Source organism: Agelaius phoeniceus, chromosome Z, assembly GCF_051311805.1.
Source record: "Agelaius phoeniceus isolate bAgePho1 chromosome Z, bAgePho1.hap1, whole genome shotgun sequence".
In the NCBI taxonomy this organism is placed as follows: Eukaryota; Metazoa; Chordata; class Aves; order Passeriformes; family Icteridae; genus Agelaius; species Agelaius phoeniceus.
Window position 1 is genome coordinate 57,046,029 of NC_135303.1, and position 22,069 is coordinate 57,068,097.

Consider the following 22,069-nt stretch of genomic DNA (forward strand, 5'->3'; position numbering starts at 1 on the left):
TAAGACTCTGGTCTTGGGTTTTTGCAGTGATGTGGCAGCCCATATGCTTGCACACTAGTAAAGTCAGTGATTCCTATGAAATAGCTGTGTTTAAAAAAAACCCTCTAAAATAATACTAAAATACTTAGGGAAAAATCAGGATTTCTTTTATGTTTGGTGGACATACCTGAAAAGGGAGCCCTACTCTGCTTACATCAAAGAAAAAACAAAGCTATCATATGAAAGCCATGACTTTACCCTTTACTTCCTCGAATATCAGATAGTTCTCTGAAATTTTATATGGTTGTTCTTGTCATTCCAGCTGAGGAACAAAGTAACAGTGAAAATATGTATGCAAGGAGACAAGTTTCCTCCTATATTAAGAAGTAATCTGCTTAGTAACCCTGCTGTGACTTGCTGCCTCTAGAGATCACGGGGGAATGGCCCTCTTCAAAATGAAAGCAGTTTGGCTCTATGCTGCCTACAACTCTGCTGCAGGCCAGAACACGTGCTTATCCAACGCACTCCTCGCAGCTGAAAAAATATAGCTAGTCATGGAAGGTTGCTATTAAAATTAGAAGTATATAGCATGTCCATACTAAAACAATACACACTCTCACATGGGCTCTTCCAATCTATTGCTTTTTTTTGGATGAAAGTAAGTCAACCAGGTAATCTCAAGGCTGATTAAAAGAGAATACCATGTTCTCCAAGTTCAGTCACATACACGCTTGTGGAACTGAACAGCTATATTTATTTCCAATCACTGCATCATTTTCTATCTTCAGAGTAGATTTAATTTGTATGAACAAAAGAAAAACAGAGCAAATGGAAGCCAGCTTCAAAAGTTTGGGCATACACATTCCTATGGAAGTGGGACAATGAAATGGGCTGTGACATGTGAAATACACAGCACCAGCATTCTCTGTGCACTCTATGATGTTGTGTTCATGCTCAATGCTTCTAACCACCCACAAACACATGTTCTGGAGATCAGATTATGAAAATCTCAAACAACATGGACCTACATTATAATGTGGAATACTTTACACCATCACATAATTATGGCAAAGTCCTTCAAAAGGATATTCCAAGACGCTACACATTTGTGCCCTAAGAAGAAGAGAGCTTACCACAACTCAAAAAGTAGGACATTGAGCTCTCTGAAGAACAGAAAACAGAACCACCAACAATTGGAAGGAAGAGAAGAAGCCAGAGAGAATGATGGAGAAGAAGAAAATACTAAAAACCTTTACATAAGCTTTTGGGGTTTTCTTTTTGAAATTTGAAATCTTTTCTTTTGTTCATGAACAAAATACTTTGCTGCTCAGTCTACTAGTAACTTCTGAATTATTTCAAATAATAAAATAATATTATTATTGTTAACAATAATAATTACTATTAACTGGAAAAATGGCTGAATTAAAAAGAGCTTTGAAAGGGTGATTTTTTTTAATCTGTTGGATAATAACTTTCAACTTTACAAACCATTTGCAAGTTTTTAAACATTAAGATGCAAATGAAGTGATGGCCTTCATGGTGATGATTAGCTGTCAACTTAACATGGACAACTGGGTAAAGGGATTGACAAACTTTGTATGAAGGCTTCTGTTTAAAGAGCCACTTGGAAGTGTATGGGTCATTTTCATATGGCAAAATTCCATGTGTTTTATAGTTTTTGAAAAACCAGGCTTAGAAATTTGCTTTCTTAGGGAAAAAATTGATTTTTAGTGCTTCTGCCAACAGTCATAAAAGAAAAAGCAATCCTTACAAGAACTATTTGATGTAAAATTGTATTCAACTAGCTGTCTACAGGTTTTCTTGGCATTGTTTGCTGTTTCCAAGGATCTTGATCTTACTCCCACTGAAATGCATGCTTTGCTTCACTGCTGCCTGGGAGAGGTCCAGCTGGTAGACAAATGCAGTGGAAAGGATGAAGACTGCCTTTCACAGGTTACAATAGTCAAGACACATATTGCCATGAAAATCTCTCATAGCAGCCTCAGTCTGCCCTGGTTGTGAGCTTCCAGGACTCCCACTAAAAAAGAGATGGTCTCTAGACAGCTTTCTTCAGGAACAGACATTTTGCAACTGCTCCCACCTCGCTTTCCATGACAGGCAGCTGCAGCGAGCACAGCTCTGACCTCTGCCTGGGAACAATGCACTTCTTTGCAACATAGACCTGGCCACTGGTCAAACTTCCATCACATTCAACAGAAACAGGTTTATTTAACAGAGTGGATGACATGACTTGCCTCACACCAAAACAGGCCCAGCAGTGCTTCCTCTCCGGGCCCCAAACTAATCTGCCCATCAAACTGCTAAACAGCTTATCTCAACATGTCTCTGAGCATATTAAATGTCTATCTAAAGTAAATTCTAGTACAAATAAACCCCTTCTAGCAGAACTGTAGAAATATGCTTTTATTTTAGTTTCATGTCTGGCACAGTGGAAAAAAATAGCAACTCTGCCTTTAGACATTTCATAGCCTTTTTTATTGTTCAGTAAAACAATATAAAAGCTTTTTAATGTCAAATCCTGGATGTTCATCAATTTTTACCATGTTAATGGTTCCTGTATGATTTTTAGTTTCAGTCTCACTTTATTTTAAGGAGATCAAGAATTTGTAATTAAGTGAGCCCTTTGTAAACCAACACCATTTGGGCAGATCAGAATCTCTACAGTTACAAGCAATGTCACTTACAATCAAGCTGAAAGACAGAAGCTAGTGGGTATCATAATTTCTGTGTTAAAAAGTTTAGCTCCCTTAGCTTTAAGAGTCTCTGTCCACATACTGAAAAAAAAGCTATTTTAGGAACATGTAGTCTTTTTCCATCAAGCACTAAACATCTGTGCTAAGACATTATTAGTAACAAATCATGTGCTGTAATCCATAATATTCTGTGAATATCTACATCAAGTAATAATGTACTGAGTGTCTAACAAAATGTAGTACAAAATATGTAAGAAGGATATTCTACAATACAGATATAAAAATATATATATATATATATATTTCAGTGGTGCATAGATCAGTTGTTTATTAAAGTACCTCCATGATTACATAAAATCCAAAATACTGTGTCAGTACATTCTGAAACATTTGAAGGTCAAACCTACCCCTATCCAATAAAGATGAACTGCAAAGTGCTACAAAATAAATTACAAAAAATTATGTAAAATCCCCAATCAATAAATGTGCATATTTATGCATATAAATATTCTGAATCAGAAAGAACTACTTTTTAAAATTAAATATTTCAAAAGTCAACTACCAAATTCCAGCTTTGCAAGTTTGCTTTTTCTCTGCCAAAAGAAAAGGGTTCAGATTCTCACCTCATTAATTCGGCAATAAATTGTGAACACATAACTGAAATATGCTAACTTTGTCCTAGCAAACTTCAAACTGGAATTTGGGCTACTGTGTCAAGGTCTGCTCATGATCCAATATGCGTTTGATGTAAGTCCACTGACTTTAGTTCAAATGTTGCCACTAGATGATTGTCTACTGATTTAGAATCACCTCTGTGGCATCAGATATTATTTCAACAGGAGGACAGATTCATGGATAAGCAAGAAGTCCAAGAAGAAAATAATTAAAAGGAAGGTAAAATGAGTCAGTAAGCAGAAGAGAAAGTTAGGATCTCTGGAAAATAACACCATGTCTTATAAGACATAGACTTAGGGAGGAAAAAAGGCAGACATTCCTAATACTCTTTCTCAGGAAAAGCAGAGCACTTGATGACATCTAACTTCAAAGAGGAACTATGATGGATATCCTTAATTGCTGCCATCCCTCCCCAAATCACCACAGTATGTGCAGGGCGACAAAGACAACACGATTCCTAGGTCATCAGTAGACTTCCAGCTCTGTCCTCTTCTTTAATGTGGGGAGCAGAATACATCTTTGGGACAGATTTTTAGCAACTGCATCTCCCCTTCCCTAACTAGTGGAAAGGGAAAGGAAGTATTCCCCTACATAGGGCTAGAAGTATGCAAATGTGGATGCATGTCTTGACTAATAAGGATATTTCTGAAACTTGAGCACAGCAGGGATAAAGAACTTGAATGCAACAGACTCAAGAGAACACAAGAAAAAAGTTGAAGGATTAAGAGTCTTAGAAGGCAAAAAGCAAGTAAATACACAGAAATAGAATTAAAGAGTCAATACAGTACTGTAGAAAGAGAGGAATGATGTATGGCTTTAAAAGACTGCAGTAAACGAAAAGGCAATAGTGTTACAATGAAAGAGTGAAAATGGCTGAAATTAAAAACAGGTAACAATGAAAAGCAAATATATTAGGGACAAAATAATACTGTCTATTTCATTAAACATAGTTGTAAGGAGTTAAATTCAAAACAAATCTCAAAAATTTAACCAGAATACACAGAAACATAAGCATCTACCTCAGTCTTTCACTACTAGTCTCTCACTCTTTGTAGCTAACTCTCAGTTTAAAAAACCCTGAAACTTCATACTTCTTAAAATTCCCTAAATGGAAAAGATCAAAGTAGACCCCTCAGGATTTGATACATAAATCAAATGAAAATTAATTTCTAGTACTATATCTAAATGCAGCCCTGCTCTTGAAAGGTTCATGCCTTCATTTAGCTTTACTTGTTACAGTAGACTCTTCTCCGCAGTATAGTGAAGCACATTCTGAAGCATACTTCATAGTTAAATATGAACAGTTAAACAAGCCTCTAAGTCTACATCTGAAGGACCAGCCACATACCATTGTTCGTCTTGCTCTTGGCTCAGAATCAGCATTCTGGCCTACTACAGATTGTGTGCTTTTTCAAACTTAGGGACTATCTTGAGTAAGCACAAGCTAACTGAATGTCTAAGTGATGGCACTGGTTCAACAACCAAACACACCAAACAGTATTGCCACCTTTCTGTATATAACTTAGACTCCCCATCTTCCTGGTAAAGTCAGTGGAACTACATACATAATAAGGTTTGCAGGGCCAGCTCTGCAATTTACTGCTTCAGGAGTTAAGACCATATTCTGCAAATATACAAGAACTTAACTTTAAGGATGTGAACGTTTCCACAGAAATCAGTGAGCTTGCACACACACTCAAACTAAGCATTGTAGAAATTTTGCAGAGGCGTTAATTCATTAAAATAAAAGCAGCTTTGCAGTTCACCTTCGATAAATATTATTTATAAAAACAACATCTTTCCAGTTAAGTTCGAACAGAAAAAAAATTGACAGAGGAAACAATATAATTTCATTTCAATGTCATTTTGGAAGACACAGTGAGGACAAGGCAATAGGAAAGAGTCTGGTAGCTTATTTCTGGAATTTCTTGAGTTTTTTTAGCTGCCTCAGGGCTTCACCTTTCCCTGCTCTTGGAAAAACAGCTACTGATTTGAATGAACTATAGTTCTCCAAACATAACCAATGTTTAAAAGAAAAATCCAAGGGAGGTGGCACTTCACTGGGCAAGAACACTGTCCACTCCCTACAGTGCAGCACACAGATTCCAAGCTCAACAGCCCCTCTCTCATCTTTTTCCTTATTTGATTTACCCATCCAGTGGGATCTTATGAAATAAAACAAAACCTAAAAAAAACAAAATAAAGTGTGAGAAATCATGCTTAAAAAAAGAAAAAAAGTCAAAGAAAAATCAATGCAAAGGACCAAACACAAATGAATACTTTACAATCAAACACATACACATAAAAAACATTTAAAGCATACATAAATTAGATAAAAACTGTGCATGAATTTATGAAAATGATGACATTACCTCTATCTTGTGGCTAAAGATTTTATTTGTTAAATAAAAATGTATAACGTTTGCTATTTCTTTGTCTTTAACATATCAACAAACTCAGATTGAGTTGTAATGCAGTAAGTCTAGAATTCTCCAACCAGGAACGGTGCTATGTATGGGTTAGAAAAACCTCAGCCAGGTGCTCTGCCTTGTGCCAAGGCTGATGTGAACAGACCAATGTGCACAATCAAGTTCTCTGCCTTTTGTTTGGTACACCAATTACTTTCGTGGTACCCCACTATGCCACAGACTTAGAATAAGTACCAGGATCCTCTCTAACTTTTGTTTTGCACCTTAGCTTTGTGCACATCATTCTTTCTGCCTGCTCTGAACAGGCTGTTGCCCTTAGTGGCATTAACTACCTCTGTAATGGCAGAAAAATGTGGAGCTGGGAGAAATATTAGTCAATTATCTTGAAATTAATTGTATTTAAATATCAAGAGGAACTTAAAAATCAACAACTAAATATGATGGCACATTGAAATACATAAAAATCCCCAGGACATGTTCTGGTCTGAGATGAAGGACAAATCTATCCCCCAAAACTTACCTGACTGGCTAAGGACAAGAATTTTTTTAAAAGCTACATAGGGTCCTGTGTGGAATTCAGCTAGCTGACTTAATGGAACAAATACTTCCTAGAACAGCATTGCCTTACCTAGTCTGTTGTTATCTGATGCAGTTGAGTTATTATGTACATCACTGTTGACAGCCACCATTACTTGTTCTAATAACATTTGAAAAAAACACATGTGAGAGTTTTACTATTAGTCAGCAAATGTAAACTTCAATAGTAGTTTTTGTCTGGTTTTTGGGCTTTTTAATCTTGTTTTAATAACAAGTGCTTGTGAAGACTGAAAGCTTACCCATATTCCACAGAAATCTAAACAATTCAGAGCCAAATCTTTGTTTGCTTTCAATGAATGGACTTACACTATCAGCTTCAAGAAAAGTTAAATTTCAATGTCAGTAGCAATGACTAATTCATGCTCATTGCATTTTCTTGTTTGTTTCTACCCTGGAAGTAGGTAATCACACATACAGATGATGAACTTGCTAGCTTTGTACAATCCCACATTTCCAAAAGTGTGCGGCAAAATGCCTTTTCTTTGAAACAGTTATTAAGGTCTCATGTAAGATGCCAAAAAACCCCAAAGGAACCTGCTAATTCACAGACAAAAATAGAGTATCAGTTGAAGAAAACCTCATTTCAGAACAGTAAGCAATTATCTGAAGGATATTTAGAAGTTATAGGTTAGAAAAGGAGTAATATCATCGGGGTTTTTAGTAATCTACAATTAAGTCTACCGCATGGGTGCTACTTTTCTCTTGAATTTCCTAAGTCATTCAGACCTCTCCTGGAATTTTGCTTTCTTAAATATGGGAGACTGCGTATGTTCTTGGCAACTTAAGACAAAGGACACGTACATGTATTTACATAAAAACATACATTTATACCACACTTTTAACACAAGAGCAAGTCATTGCAAGGGAAAGGTTTTTTGACTTTTAGATTATTCCTTACCTGGTCTGCTGCAGTCAGAGTGAAATCATATTGCTGTTTTAAGACACCTCTGAATTTTAATTTGAGAAGTTGCCAACTAGTGAACTAATATTTAGTGTACAGTACACTAAATATTAGTAAAATAGAGGTACAAACCAGATCTCTTACAACTACTGCAAACTTCACATGATAAGTCATGATGGAGGGCCAGGGGTGTGGGGAAGGTGGTACAACTATTTTAAGGAAGGCAAGCTGATATGTTCTTGTAAACCACCAGAGATGCTTAGGGAGATGGTTTAATGGTGGGCTTAGTAGTGTTAAGTTAATGATTGGACTTGATGATTTAAAGATCTTTTTCAACTAAAGGGATTCTATTATTCTATATTCTTAGTTGCATTTGTGTGTATTTTAGTAACCCTGGCAACCAACAGTGGCATCTAAAACAACCATTATGGGAGAAACCTCAGACCTATGACTGAGCAGTCTACAGGAGTAAAGAAGTCCACAAGGGGAAGGGAGTCCTGCAATTCCTATTGAAGGCAGAAAAATTAATCACAATAAAAACATATTTTAAGGAAAAAACTAAGTAACAGGAGTCAAAAAAAATGAAAGAAAGAAAGGGAAAAGGTAAAAGAAAAAGTGAAAAAAAAAGACGAGAGTCTACTAACTTTAATCACTAAAACAAGAAACCAGGTGCAGTACATAAAAAAGGATATATGAATACAAAATAATTGTGGGGAGTGGGGCGGACTGGGAGAACAGAGCAAGGAAACAGGACAAATATAAAGATGCAAAAACTGAACAGAAGTGCTTTAAAAAACAAAACTTCATTTGTATACTGGATCTCTGACTATTTGGAGACGTTGAGCTAACAAAGGCAAAATATTATGGGCAGTAGATACTTAGAAGATGTATCTAAATGGGATGCCAACTTCCCATTTGACTTCTCAGAGTTCAAATGGAGTCAGTTAGGCAGGTTGAGGGAAAGCTTCATTTTGGGTTGAATTGCTGCCGAGGTGCTAGATTCTGAGTTTAATATTAGTTTTAAAAGTACATTGCTGTTATATAAGCTGCCACTCAGACTTGCTGAGGAAAGTACACTAAAGAATAAAAATGAAAGAACGTCAAAATGAAAGTGGAAGACAGGAAAAAAACTATTCATCTTCCCTGTACAAGGAATGACAGAATTCCATTCATCCTTTAAAGGAACATTATGTATCTGTCTCTCTAAAATGCAAATTTGTCCAAGACAGTAAAGAAAATAATAAGTAGTTTAAAATGTGATAACTTTACTTCCAATAGCAGTTCTTCATTCAAAAAGCTTTGAAATCAGCACTGAATTAATTAAGAGTCTTTAAACAAACATCATAAAGAATCTGGAGTACGCTATTTTGGGAATATCAAATTTAAGCCTAACTGCTTAATAGAAAGAGTAGCTTGAATTATATTATTAATAAGGATCTAGTTGAGCTACCTGTGAGGACTTTTTTTTAATCCTATTTTCTAGAAGTACCACAATTGACCATCTCATGAGCTTTGCAGACCTGTATCTCAGATACTGGATGATCTGCACTGTTCTGAGAGTTTAGTCTGATTGGGAGATGGATAAAATGCCACCAACTAACTGTTCCCAGCTTTTCAATTCATTAGAGAGGAAAGCATGAAAGGAAAAGTATAACAGCAAACCCACTACCTTTATACTACTGTACTGATTTTGAAAGAGGAGCCTTTAAACATGACCATTTTTAAATGTAAAGAAGCCAATTTTTTTCTATCTTCAACCAGCACACAACAAAAAAACTGAGCAGTCAATGGCATTGTAGCATCAAAGGCATCATAACATCTAATTCACATATTTGGGAAAATGACTGTTCTTGAGATAGTTGCACATTCATGGACTCAATTTCTATCTATCCCAAAAATATCAATCACACTTCTTCTCACTGGTTATGTTCCTTACAAGCCACCATCTAAGTCATTCAGGAAGGAAAATATTACATGATGATCATCTTCTGAACTTTCTTCTCAAAGCAAGATGCTAAATTTTAGTTGCCTAAAATCCTTCTTGCTCCAACAGGACTTGAAATACCAATGCGTTGTAATAAACTGGAGGTCTGAAGTCAGTCTTTCTTAGTCATTAACAACCTGACCTACACTCTGTCTAAATAAATGTTTCCCATAATGATGACTTAACTGAATACAAAACTTTTTATATATACTCACATCCCACTTGCTAATGATGCCATTACATATGAGTTGCATAAATTTGGAGACCATGTATGTAAATCAAATAATTCAAGGGAAAGTACAAGCAAAACAAGTGCTGAACAACTGAAACTTTCTATGACATTAAGTCTCATCCCATATTCTCTCTTCATCAAGTGCATAACATTTGTTCTAATATTGCATAAGGTTTGCATAAGGTTTATTCAGAATATTGTTTGTGGCATTGATCTAAACAAAGCATTTGAATCAAAAATCAATGTACATTTTATTTTTTCTAGTGTGGACTAAATGGCATGTATCTCTTCATTCTTTTTACATGAACTGTGATTCCTATGGAGAAAGTTCAAGCTGATGACTAGAAGGGAGGAGGGCTAAGGTAAGAAGCAGCTGCATTACTGAAAAAAGGAGTCTTATAAAATTTGTCCGTTTCTCATTTCAAGAAGGAAAGAAAATGAAACCATTTATTCCTAGTTCTATTTGCTTCTTGGATCTGAGCCATTGCTTCAAAGAGCAGTGCTGGCTAATGCTGTGGCAAAATCAGGACAAAATGTCACTTAACTTTTGTTGGAAAGTGAGAAGAGAGTCCTGGATAGCTTTTGCTGGATTTTTTTTTGCACAAGGAAGAATAATGTCTTAGAGCAATGCCTACACAACAGCAGAAGATAAAATTCTCTGAAGAAATACCTACCATTTCTTAGGATTTTGCAGATTTTACATGCGCCAGTCTCAATACTGCCTTTTGTTTCAGAGCACAAAAATATAAGCATTCACTACAATTTTTTTCTTTCATCTAAAAATAGTTTTTACTTCATGAAATACTAAGACCATGTTTTTAATTCATATAATTAAGAGCTCTAATGACAAGCATAAATATTACTTTTTTAACCTAATGATAAAAGCATGTATAGAAGACAAAAAATTAGACTTATTGGAGGCCAGGAATTCACAGAAAATTCTGTAGCTGAATTCAACATTAGTCTCTATTTTCTGATCCAATTTTCCTGTAACCAAATTTACTTAGTAAATGGGAAAACTAGGACCAGAAGAGACTAAATAGTCTGACCCATGGAGTTATACATCAAGGTAAAGAAATTTGACCCTCTTATATGCTCCAATTACTTATAACAGGAAGGTAGCACACAATCATATTAAACTCAGGACTATTTACAGAATCCAAAGCTAAAAAGTTTCTTCAAAATATACAGTATCTTATGAAGATTTCTTTTCCACTATAACTGTCTCTTCCTCTAATGTCTAAATTTATGCTCCACAGATAAGGATACATGGCTGTAATTTTATGGATGCTTCCACCTGTATTAGATTTCCAACTAAGCATACTAAAAGTGTAGTCATCAACGTCAGTATTGCAGCCAGTATTCAAACTATTTAATTATTTGTTTCATAAATCTAGAAGTTTATGAAATAGAATGGAGGCACATACTTAGGTATAGAACCTCATAAAGCTGTTCTCAGTGTAAAAGAAGTTAGAAATAAGAGATGATAAAACTGGACCTTTTTACTCAACATTTTAGAGACCAAAAATATTTTGCGTTAACAGTCCTCTACACTGTTAACTAGGATTATTTAATACCTTAACCTGTTTTGCTTTAGTTTGATCTTGACTTTTGATTTTATTTCCCAGTATGATGCATTGGATATGATGCTAATTTTCAAAGCAGGCAGCAGAAAAGAAAACATTTGTGCTCTGCACTCTTGAAGGAGAAAATATTGTATCTTTCTCAATGAGAGTCATTACCCTCATGACTTCCAGTGCAATATCCAACCGAAGTTTACTTTTACAGTACTGCTGCTCGTGCTGCAGTTGTTTTGCTTTCTATTGATTAGTCAGTCAAGGACATTAAGAACTGAAGCTCAAACCACCATTACTCAGAGACAGCCAGTACATATATTTTACAGAGCTTCTAATTCAGGGACAGTTAAAGGAAAAAAGAGAGAGTGTGAATAAGCAACTGCTCAGACACTGAAACAGAACCCGGCATTAACAACAGCTCCCCACAGAACCACAGAATATGTGCATTAGTAGAAACCCAACTCACAGGAAAGAGTGTAGCAATTACTATATGCATACACATTTAAAAAAATGGATATCTGCGGGTTATTTTACAGTTCATTTGCATGAAACACTGTATGCCTGAGAGATCAATCAATAAATCAAGGGATGCTTTCTCAAAGCTTCCTGCAAGTACTTTAAAAGTCAAAGCTCTTAGGAAAGAAGGCCCTTTACCTTATGACATCCCTAGAATTTGTGCTTAAATGCACTCATTGGTATGCATGTAAAATACAGAAATGCTGCTACACAGCTACAATTTTGACAAGCATCAGTTTACAGCCACAAGGAAGATCAGAGCACTTGAAAGACACAGCATAATTATTTCTTGCCCCTTTGAAAAAGAGAATCACTGTCAATTTTGAAACCATTCTGTCTCTACCCAAATGTTGAAGACAACCCTACCATCCAGTTATCTTGAGTAATTCCAAATATTCTGCATTTTCAATATATGACCTTTTAATAAGAGCTGGAAAGAGAGTTTTCATATAAAAATTAGGGAAATAGCAGTACTTGTTACAGTGCAATAGGAGTTATGGAACTGTATCACATATGTTCATTTATAATGGAATTATTTTGCTTACTGTTCCCTTACAATAATATTAACACCTTTGATCTATTACTTTCCTCACAGCTGTTATTGAGCAATTCTTCATCTTCCTTGCTATGACATTTTACCTTGCGTCTGTGAAATCTGAACAATTCTTAAAAGGTGCATCTCATAATCACTTAATGCTTCTAGTAAAACAATTATGGGGTTTCTTCCCTTCATTAATTTCAACTGCCTTCCTTTACAGTCACTACTAATCAAGTACTTCCACACAGCAATTAAAAATTTTTCTTTAAAAAACCTCATCATTATCTTAATTGTGGTCAATGATCAAGATAATGGACTGACTGCAAACAATCAAGAGCCAGATTCTAGTAGTCCCATTAATATTATGCTACATGAAGATAAACTATGTGATTTCTGTGCATCTCTTCTTCCTCTGTCTTCTGCAGGCTTCTAAGTCCAGAACCAGAGATCACTGGCCCATTTTGTTACAATAATAGCTCAAATATTTCACCCCACAAATTCTTTCTTGATTGAAAACTTAAGATGTATGTGCCATAGGTGATCAGGCCCACACAGCATGTGTTTATGAGATGTTGGTTCTGATTGACAAACCTGGTCTACATCTATGACAAGGCAACACACTTGATGGATGAGGGAAGGGCTATGGATGTTGTCTGCCTATACTTTAGTCAAGCCTTTAAAAGCATTTCCTACAGCACTGTCCTGGAGAAACTGGCTGGTCGTGGCTTGGATGAGTGCACTGTTCTCAGGGTTAAAAACCATCTGGATAGCTGGGCCCACAGAGTGTTGGTGAATGGAGTTACATTCAGTTGGTGGCCAGTCACCCATGGCTTTCACAAGGGAAAAAGACAAAAGAGTGAAAGAATGTCACTAGTTATCTCTTACCACAAATCCAATGTCACAGAACGGGAAAAAGACAACCTTCAAGTTGCTGTCCACTGAAGCTTAGCTAAAGTAGTCCTCTGCAGTAACACACGGCCTTTGAGGGTGGTAAAGGATGAGGCACAGTATGCTTCCTCCTGAACCTCGAGGCCTGGTTTTGCATTCCTGAAAAGTCATCTAGAAGTTTTGCATACACTTTTAGGCAGTTTGAAGAATGTGCATTCAGGTCCTGCACCTATTTCAAGGCTCCATAATCTTTTCTTTCTCCCTGGATATTACAGTATATTGGAATCCCTCCCCATCCAGAAGATGGAGAATATTTGTAAGGAAAAATACTGCACAAAACTATACTAATTGGAGCAATCTGAATCTTCCAAATCCCATCTACTTGGAGCCATTGTGAAAACCACATGCACTTACTCCAGTCTAGCCTTGATTTACTTTACTCTCTTCTCAGTTTTACATGGACACAAAATGGTTCTCCATTCAATGAAGCACTCTTCACAGGATATACCAAGAAAAGGAGAAAGAAAGTGGTCTTGAGAAAAGGGAAGTTTCCACTCATTTTATTTATGAGTTCTACCTCTTACAGCACCCTTTTGAAACAACAAATCACGTGCATTTAATGTGCTATTTCCGCCTATATTACTACCACCTTTAGACCCACGCACTTTATAGTAAAAGTAAACAATTTTACTAAGTGATACTATGTAATTACAAATTTAGTTAACATCAAATAAATGAGACATGAATCTATAATAGACACCATGTGTAATTGCCATAGCTGCCAGAGCAGGCTATTAGCAAATCAGTGAATAAGACTGTTCCCTTATTGGAAACTGTATTCCTGCAAGTGGAGTGCATGGGTTTACATCCACATCTGGCACACAGGATGCCATATATGTTATATAACTTCGAATTTCTGAATACTCTTTGTCAGCCACTACCACTGACACACTAGGAATAGAAATTTCCAAGGTGTTTAAACAGAAATAGAAATATCCTTTCCCTTTCTGTGCAAGTGAAACCCTAATTCCTGTCCTGTTACCAGGTCAAGTAAAACCACTCTCCAGCATATTACTGTCATATAACTTTGTAGAGACAGAACCAGGAAAGGAGTATTTCTATTGCTCAATTATCACTGTAGCATTGCTGAGGTGAGCCTTCTGAACTTCCCTCTTTCTACACAAAGAATAATCTTGTACATGTATTAAGGTTAACAAAATGCTTGAAATGCATTTGAAATAAACAATATTTCATCTGAAAGAAGAGAGATTTATGTTTTTCCTTAGGATTGATGCTTTCCCTAAAGGTGCCAAGAAAAGCAGAGTACTCAGCCTTCACAGTCAAACTGTCTTTTCAGTCAATAGGAAGGCATACCAATACACCTGACTCTTCTTTGGTCAGGCAAACAGAAGGCCTACTTTTTGGGTCAAAAACTAAACGGGTTCCAGCCTGCAACAACTGCAGGTCAGGAGCACATGGAACCTGGCAATGCTTTCTTTAGCCATGATGCTGCTGGTATTGGCCAAGGTGGTTTTCTGCACTTCTGCTACAGCCACTGCACAAAGAACCAGCAACAGTGCTAACACCTGCCTTTCTTCCTTTCATAAGACAGGGTTCCCATCTCATTCCCATGTCCCCAGCCTCCCCCCCAAAAATAAACTCAAGACCTACATGGAGCAAGGCTACTGCAAACTATAGCTTGAGTGACCCCTTCATACCTGACTAATCATGTGAACTCAGACACACAAGATGACGTGGAACAGACATACAAGAAAATCCAAACAGTAGTTAACATGCCAAAATCTCTCTGGTGTAAATGGTACGTGCAAGACTACTTGCTTCCAGGCCCATGTGCTAAGGTAAAGACTTCAAAGACAAAGAGTTCAGGGCACATATTTGCCAGTAAATAAAAATATGCAGGGGTGTATCTTCTTTTCTTTTATTCACAATTATTTAATCTATATTTAAGTAAGTTACTATTTTGACCTACAACAAACAGCATTCTCCTATAAAATGTTCCAGTACATTTCAAAGGAGAGAATGCGTCAAAAATTTTTTTCAAGTACTTATGGGGCCATCCTACTTGAGGAATGAGGGAGAAGTATGTCTTAAACCTGTGGGTACAATCTATGCCTTTCCCCATGGGCCAGAGACCATAGCCTAGTCCCACTGGCTTTAATGCCATTACAGGTAACCTCAAAGACTGCTGTGCACTGCCCCAGAACCAAGTCAAATTATACAGTATATGCAAAGCACACACTGTGACTACTGTCCAGAGAGACCACTTAAGAGATAATGCAGGACAAAGTTATTTCTGATTACATGAAGTTAATTGGAAGAGGTGAGTCAGTTATGTGAGATGCATGCTATTATTGCAACTGAATTTATAATTTTCAAAATGATTGTACCAGTATTTGTTAGTGTAGGACCCAGAAGTCTGGCATTTGGCCAATGGTAATTATTTAGGCGTGTTGCCATGAATTACTATTGATGGAATACAAAGCAATTTTTGACATCCTGTCAGAAAAATGCATTAAAGGTACTTGAGAGCTTTTGTGATTTTACTCTTGCCTGGACTGGAAAATAAGATGTTGATTGAAAAAATGGTAAAAAAATTAAAAAACCCCACCCAAACCACACACAAACCAAAGTCAAAACACAAGATTTGCAACTTCTCCCTGGAGACACAGCTAGGTTTGCTTGCACCAATGGATTCGTATCAGTTGCTTCACAATGTATTTATAATGAGAAAACCAGGACAGCAACTTATGTTTGCACACGCTTATTTACACCATTCCAATTTTTCAAATATTTCAATAGAAAAGAAATTGCTTTCAAGTTCTGTTCAAAGCCCTGACATTAATTTCCCAGCTTCATAAGGGAACATAATACGCATCATTAATTATTCACAGTTTTGACTGCATGTATATTTTTTCGAACAAAAATGTATGTATCCATGTATACACAACTATACATAACAGGATACATGCATCCTGAAAAAATGACTGAAATATATGTAGTATTTTATAGTGACATCTGTTCTAAGAATAAGTAATTAATCAGGTCTATTTAATAACATTCTTTACAGGTTAGTCTGAATAGCTTTATTTTCTCACCTTCATTGTCGCAGTCTTGCAATGAAAGCCATATTTGATCTACCAGACCAACTCCTTTTACTTCACCATGAACTGGAATGGAATGCATTACCATTAATGCAATTAATGCCAAGAATTTGGTTTCCAATTGCCAATGCTACTAGTTTTTAAGTTTATTTTTCTACATCAATTGCTTTATTTTTCCTTCTACACTGCAGAAGAGAAAACATCCAATGTGATACTTTTAGATTGTTTTCATTTCACATTTATCACCCATAACCATCTATAACATGAGAAAGACTGTCATTATTGGTATTTTTTGGACCGGATTCTACCAGACATAAATTGCGCAGGTGTTTTAGAGCTATAGAAGTACATATCACTTAAAAATATTTATTAAAAATTGCAAGATCATGCTTCATGATAAGCAGTAAGGAGATATCCTTCAGTCACTGGCTAAATTCTTGGTGTATATTCTTGGCCTGCAAAGACAAACTTGTGGTACGAATAATCTGCACAAAAGTCAGAGTCAAGGCTTGGTCATACTGCATGAAGCTTTTTTTTTTTTTTACTTGGTGCTTATGGTTTTGTCCAGGACTTTTGCTTTTGATGGGTATCACATAGAGGCAAACCCCCTACTACCTAACATTGAAACAGCTTGTTCAGCACCTGGTGCTACTTCTCATACCCAGAACTGAAATTAACCTATAACCAACTTGTGTTGCCTAAAGCTTCTGCAAGTGCCCCGCTGTTGTGCCAGAGAACCTGCTGCTCCCTTGCTGAAGGCAGGAGGTACCCATGCAGCTAAACAGCAGGTATCCAAATCTCCCTCTGTTCTACTCCAAGGTACCTCAGCATGTGGCTGAGATCACACAAATGTGGTAAGAAGAATTTTTTGCAAATTCAGTGCTGAACATTCTTTGCAACATGAAAAAAGATTACCTTCACATGCAAAGGCAGCAGATCTGTAGCCAGCAGATCTGGACATAGGTTATAAATTCAATGTAGGGACAAACATCTAAAAATAAAAAAAATATATAAAAGCAAATCCCAGCCAAATGGCAAGGCTCAATTTAAATAATCTATTTAAATTATACCACTTGAAAATTTGTGTAACTGCACATTTATATATATATATATATATATGTATGTACAAACTCCCTCCAACATATTTCATATGAGTCACTGAAGAGCTTTTTCCTTGGAAATTGCATTAACATTAAAAAGAAACAGCAATAGAAACAGAGTTTCTATTACTAGCATTTTATGAACACCATAAAATCAATAGAATATATAAAGAATTAATTTAGGCCATATTAAATATTATGTCAGTGGAATGAGCAAAGTGAACTGTGGACATTCTTTGACTGATTCAGGATTATGATCAACAGCAAATTTGGATCCATCATGTTCAACAAGTGTGATTAAATTCATAATATTCTATAATAAAGCTGAGCTCCAGAAGCTTGCTCCTGGAATTATTATGATAACTCTGAACCCTGTAATGACTTTTGACCTTCATCTTGCCCAGATTTTCCTAAAAGGCAGGAAAAGGAAGAGGTGATGGCCTGAATGTTATTTATTATTTTTTAGCCAACAAAAAAATTATACTAGACCAAACTTTTTAGCTCCTGCAAATACATTCAGCTCATTCTACTAAAGTTTACAGATCTTAAACATCACTAAAGTCACAGAATTTAATTTTCAAAAAGCAGACACTGTAAAGCTGTATGATGTCTTTGTGAAAACTGAAGCATTTAAGGAAAGATTCTCAGGCTTTTTTGCTTCTAGACAAAGCATCAATACTCTTTTGGCAGCTTATTCAGAAAGAAATTGCTTGGCTGAGAGAATACTCTAACAGAATTCTAAACAAAAGATATTAAAGTATTTTTCTGTATTTCTGACTATTTATGATATTTCTCAAGACACAAAAGATATTTTACAGGGACAAATAGTTCCACTGCCATTAAAGGAACATTGTTTCCTTTACTGCAACTAAAATACTGGATCTGGTACTCCCCTTAGGATTTACAATATAACTTCAGGAAGTGAGGTTAGTTAATGAGCATGTAACACATTTACTTAGCCTACACTGAACTTAGTTCTAAATGAGGGAAAAGAAATTTATCGAAAATCTAGAAAAAAAGGCAGACAAAAACCATATTAATATTTTTTAAAATATATATTTCACTTGCAGCTTTGGAAAATGAACATATTAAGATGTATCATTGCCCATGCAATGGAAACAACCTTTCTCTTGCAAAGACAGAAAATTTTCTCAAACTCAACTCTATTTTACAAATCTTGAAAAATCAAATAATTGATACATAACGTTGTTTAAAAGCTTTCCTGTCCATAATGCAACCACAATATTACTGGAGATGGGATGGCAGGGAAAAAGCCCCTTTCATGCCTGACATGACTGTTCACAAAAGCAGCACCTTTGTAGCTGGATCAGAGCAGAGCCCTCCCCAGTAATAATGTGACTTTCTGTCCAAACCCAACTATGCTAATAGTTATTGATGACAATCTCGAATAAAATAGTAATTAAATCTTCCAAAACACCCCTATGACTGGACAAGGGTTGTGAGAAGGACAGACACCAAGCAGCAGTTCTGACCTTGAAAGAAAACTATTGATTGGATTTTGCCTTGTGAAAAGAAGGAGGGAAAACTGAAACCAACCATTGTGAATCATTTATGAGCTCCCACAGGATGGTCCTAACTCCAGTTTTTTACATATCCATGTGCATTTTTCTTTTGGCTTCCACAAAACTAGCTCATATGCAACCTATACATGAAAAGAAACTATAAATTCATTCAAGACAACATGAAGACAACCTGTAGACTGCCACTCGAAGTTTGTGTATGTCAGACTGTGTAACCCTTAACAACATTAATGTTGCATATACTTTTAAATACACACACATATATATATGTTTTTGTGTGTATGTGTGTTTACTCATGTTAATTACAGTAAATTAGTAATTACAGTAAATTAGCCCTGAACTCTGAAATACAACACTTCTGCTCACACCAGGGCAATACACATTTTTGTATGCTAGCAAAAAAAGTCCAAAAAAGATTAAAAGAGCAGAGGTAAGAAACAGTGAGCTATACAATGATACAGACACTCATTAAGTGAGAGGGAAAGAGATGAGTACGACATGCGAAGGACAAGGCACAAACCTACTCTATAGCAAAGCCAGAAATAAATGCGCCTTCAGTGCAAGCACAAAACACCTGTATGACCATGCAGTAAGTTCAGCAAGAGCTTCACAACAGGAATTACAGGGTGCTACACAGAAAGAGAAGAACCATTCACAATGTTTCAGTTCATCTTACATTCGTGCACTAGCTCTGTCTGTTCCATAAGACTCAAGCAATGAATGATGAGGTGTTACAATGCCATGAACTGGCAATACCTAAATGCCATATCCAAGGGTCTATAACACCTATGAATTAATTCTTTCTGATAAAACCAGAAAAGAATATTCCAAATTAAAAGACCGTTATTAAATATCTTGTTCCCATTACATTTCAAATTAAAAACCTTTCCACTTTGGTCATGTCTCTGTGTTCAGCCCCATCGCTGTTTTTATACAAAAATCAAGGAGGAATAAAAGGCAGTGGAACATATCTCCATAAAAAAAGTTTGCAATCTTGGCTATAACTCCTACAGCCACCTAACTACAGGTCAGAGAGGATCTGTAATGGTTTGCAAATAATGATCTCCATACAGTCCTATGTATAAAGTCATTTACAGACCAAGGACAAAACTTTCCCCTTCTATGCATGTTACAAATCTGCTATCTGTGGAGTCTATCGCAGTGCTGATTCTGCACTGACAGGTGGCTCCTATTTCCATCAGTGGTGTCTGGGGTGCTGAAAAAGCAATAAGACCAGGGCAAAGAGATTTGTCTCACTGCTGGTTGAACCCTACAGCACCCAACACCATGCCAGAACAAGCCATCCTTCTAATTTTACACAGCTGATCCACAGTTCTAATCAGCTGCTTCTGCATGAACAATGATGCACATGGTGGGTGGGAGAAGCCTCATTTTTTTTTGCATTCATTATTTTAATTGTACGTATTGTACACACTGAAATTCACTGTAATCATTGAAATAGAGAAAAGTCTGTCTGCTGATTACATTTGTTACTGTATTCTTGGATATGTTCAGATCCAATCTTGTGGCTGAATGCCACTGTACAGAGCTTTGCTATCTCAGCTTCCTACCTTTTTGATCCCATAGTAGCTGTGACAAAAGAAGCACATTTCTTGGCCCTGCATCTTTAGTGACATTGATCTGGCCTTGGTGCATCCCAAATTCAAGGTTCAATATTTTAATTTTTCCTTCCTTTTTTTGTTTGGTTTTCTTAAAAAAGGTGCATTGGAATTCAAGACTATGCAGATTCAGTGAGGGGCACCATGTAAAACAGGTGACTGCAGGACACTGTTAATAACTAAGCAGTAGGACCTCATTTACAACATAAACACAGATGTCTTCCTCTGGTCCCATGATATTATTTTGAGACACAGATAGCTTCTGGTATCAAATTCCACACTAACAAACAAGCCTCACGACTATACAGCTCCACTGACTGCAAGAGCTTCATTTCAGTTTGGCAGCCTTTAGAGACAAGAAAAAAGCTAGCTTCCCAAGCTTTCACTCAGCTGTTACTGAGCTCAGAGCAGCTCCTGGGCCCAGTCATGGTGCCTGGACAAAGTTTCTAAGTGTTTGCAAAATACTTGTAAAATATGCATTTCCAAAACCATCTGCACTTAGAAAAAGCTCTTACACTGTTGTTCTGCAATACATTATCAGGTCTCTCTCTCATGTCATCAGAGATGATACTCTCCACAGCTCTCAATCCTCTCCCCTCAAGGTTTTCTTTTGCTTTCATTCCTTTCTTTAACTTTCTCACTGGTTTTTTTTTGGTTTTTTTTTTCTTTTTGGCTTCTCTTCATGACATCATGGACCATTACAAAGCCTGGTTGGGACTTTCCCCAGATAGACGAGAAATCATGCCTGTTTTTGTCATGCTTCCAACAGAACTGAAGTGAATCCCACCTTCCTCATCACAACCAAGTATGGCATCTTCAATCCCAGCAACTCCTACACAGCTCTGGGCTCCTATCTTAGTCCATTCACACTCTTCTTCTTATATTCAGAATATAATCAATCCTTCCAGTACAAAATTGGAAAAGGGTGTGATTTTTACCTTCTTTGGCTTGTTTTCTCTTAGTTACACCACACCCTTTTCTTCTTTCCTCATCACAACTTCAGAAATTCCCTAGCTGCACACCTTTTCTAGTCATCTTCCTTGGACCTGAAGTCCTCCTCTTGTGTACTTCCTTGCCTCTATTTTCACTTCTCTCTCACTCTCTTCATCACTTCTCAGGTCATGTATAAGATCAAGCTTGGGCTTTTTTGGTTTTTAGTCTGGAAAAAAGTAATCCTGTCTATTTCTGAAGCTTTTAACTGTGTTTTTCATTGTGCTCAATGACTGATTTGCAGGAGGTTCACCTCCTGTTGCTAGTTGGTTTGCTATTCTTGGACTATTATTCTTCTGACTAGAGTCACCTTTGTGTGTACCCAAAACCTTACTCAGCCCATGACAGTTGACCCATGACTCTTACTCTTGACCCATGACAGTTATTTCCTGCTTCTTTAACATATAATTCAGCTTCTGTGCCTAGAGTTTTGCATGATTTACAGTTCAGAACTATTTGTTCAATCAAAACTGCCACACACTACACTTGCTTACAATTATTGAATTCCTTACAGTCTTTCTCAGAAAGGAGAAAATGTAATTTTCTTCATGAAGTAGTAGTCAGGATGACATTAGTATGTGGAATCTCCAATCACAGGTACTGCTGTGTAAGACAGATGAAGCTCTACACAAAGAACTAGAAAACATTATAGTGCAGAAAAGGAAAA

At 36.5% G+C, this 22,069-nt stretch overlaps 1 protein-coding gene across 2 annotated transcripts in view; it reads right to left on the bottom strand.

The window, feature by feature from the left end:
- NTRK2 (neurotrophic receptor tyrosine kinase 2) overlaps positions 1 to 22,069 on the bottom strand; it is a 197,471-nt gene that overhangs the window by 104,504 nt on the left and 70,898 nt on the right. Inside the window, exon 12 of one of the 2 annotated variants that reach the window (XM_077171951.1) lies at positions 16,147 to 16,218. The exons of the other annotated variant lie outside the window; for it this stretch is intronic. Within the exon in view, the coding sequence (XP_077028066.1) occupies positions 16,147 to 16,218 (72 nt within the window). The remainder of the gene's footprint in view (positions 1 to 16,146; positions 16,219 to 22,069) is intronic. 2 annotated transcript variants of the gene reach the window in all.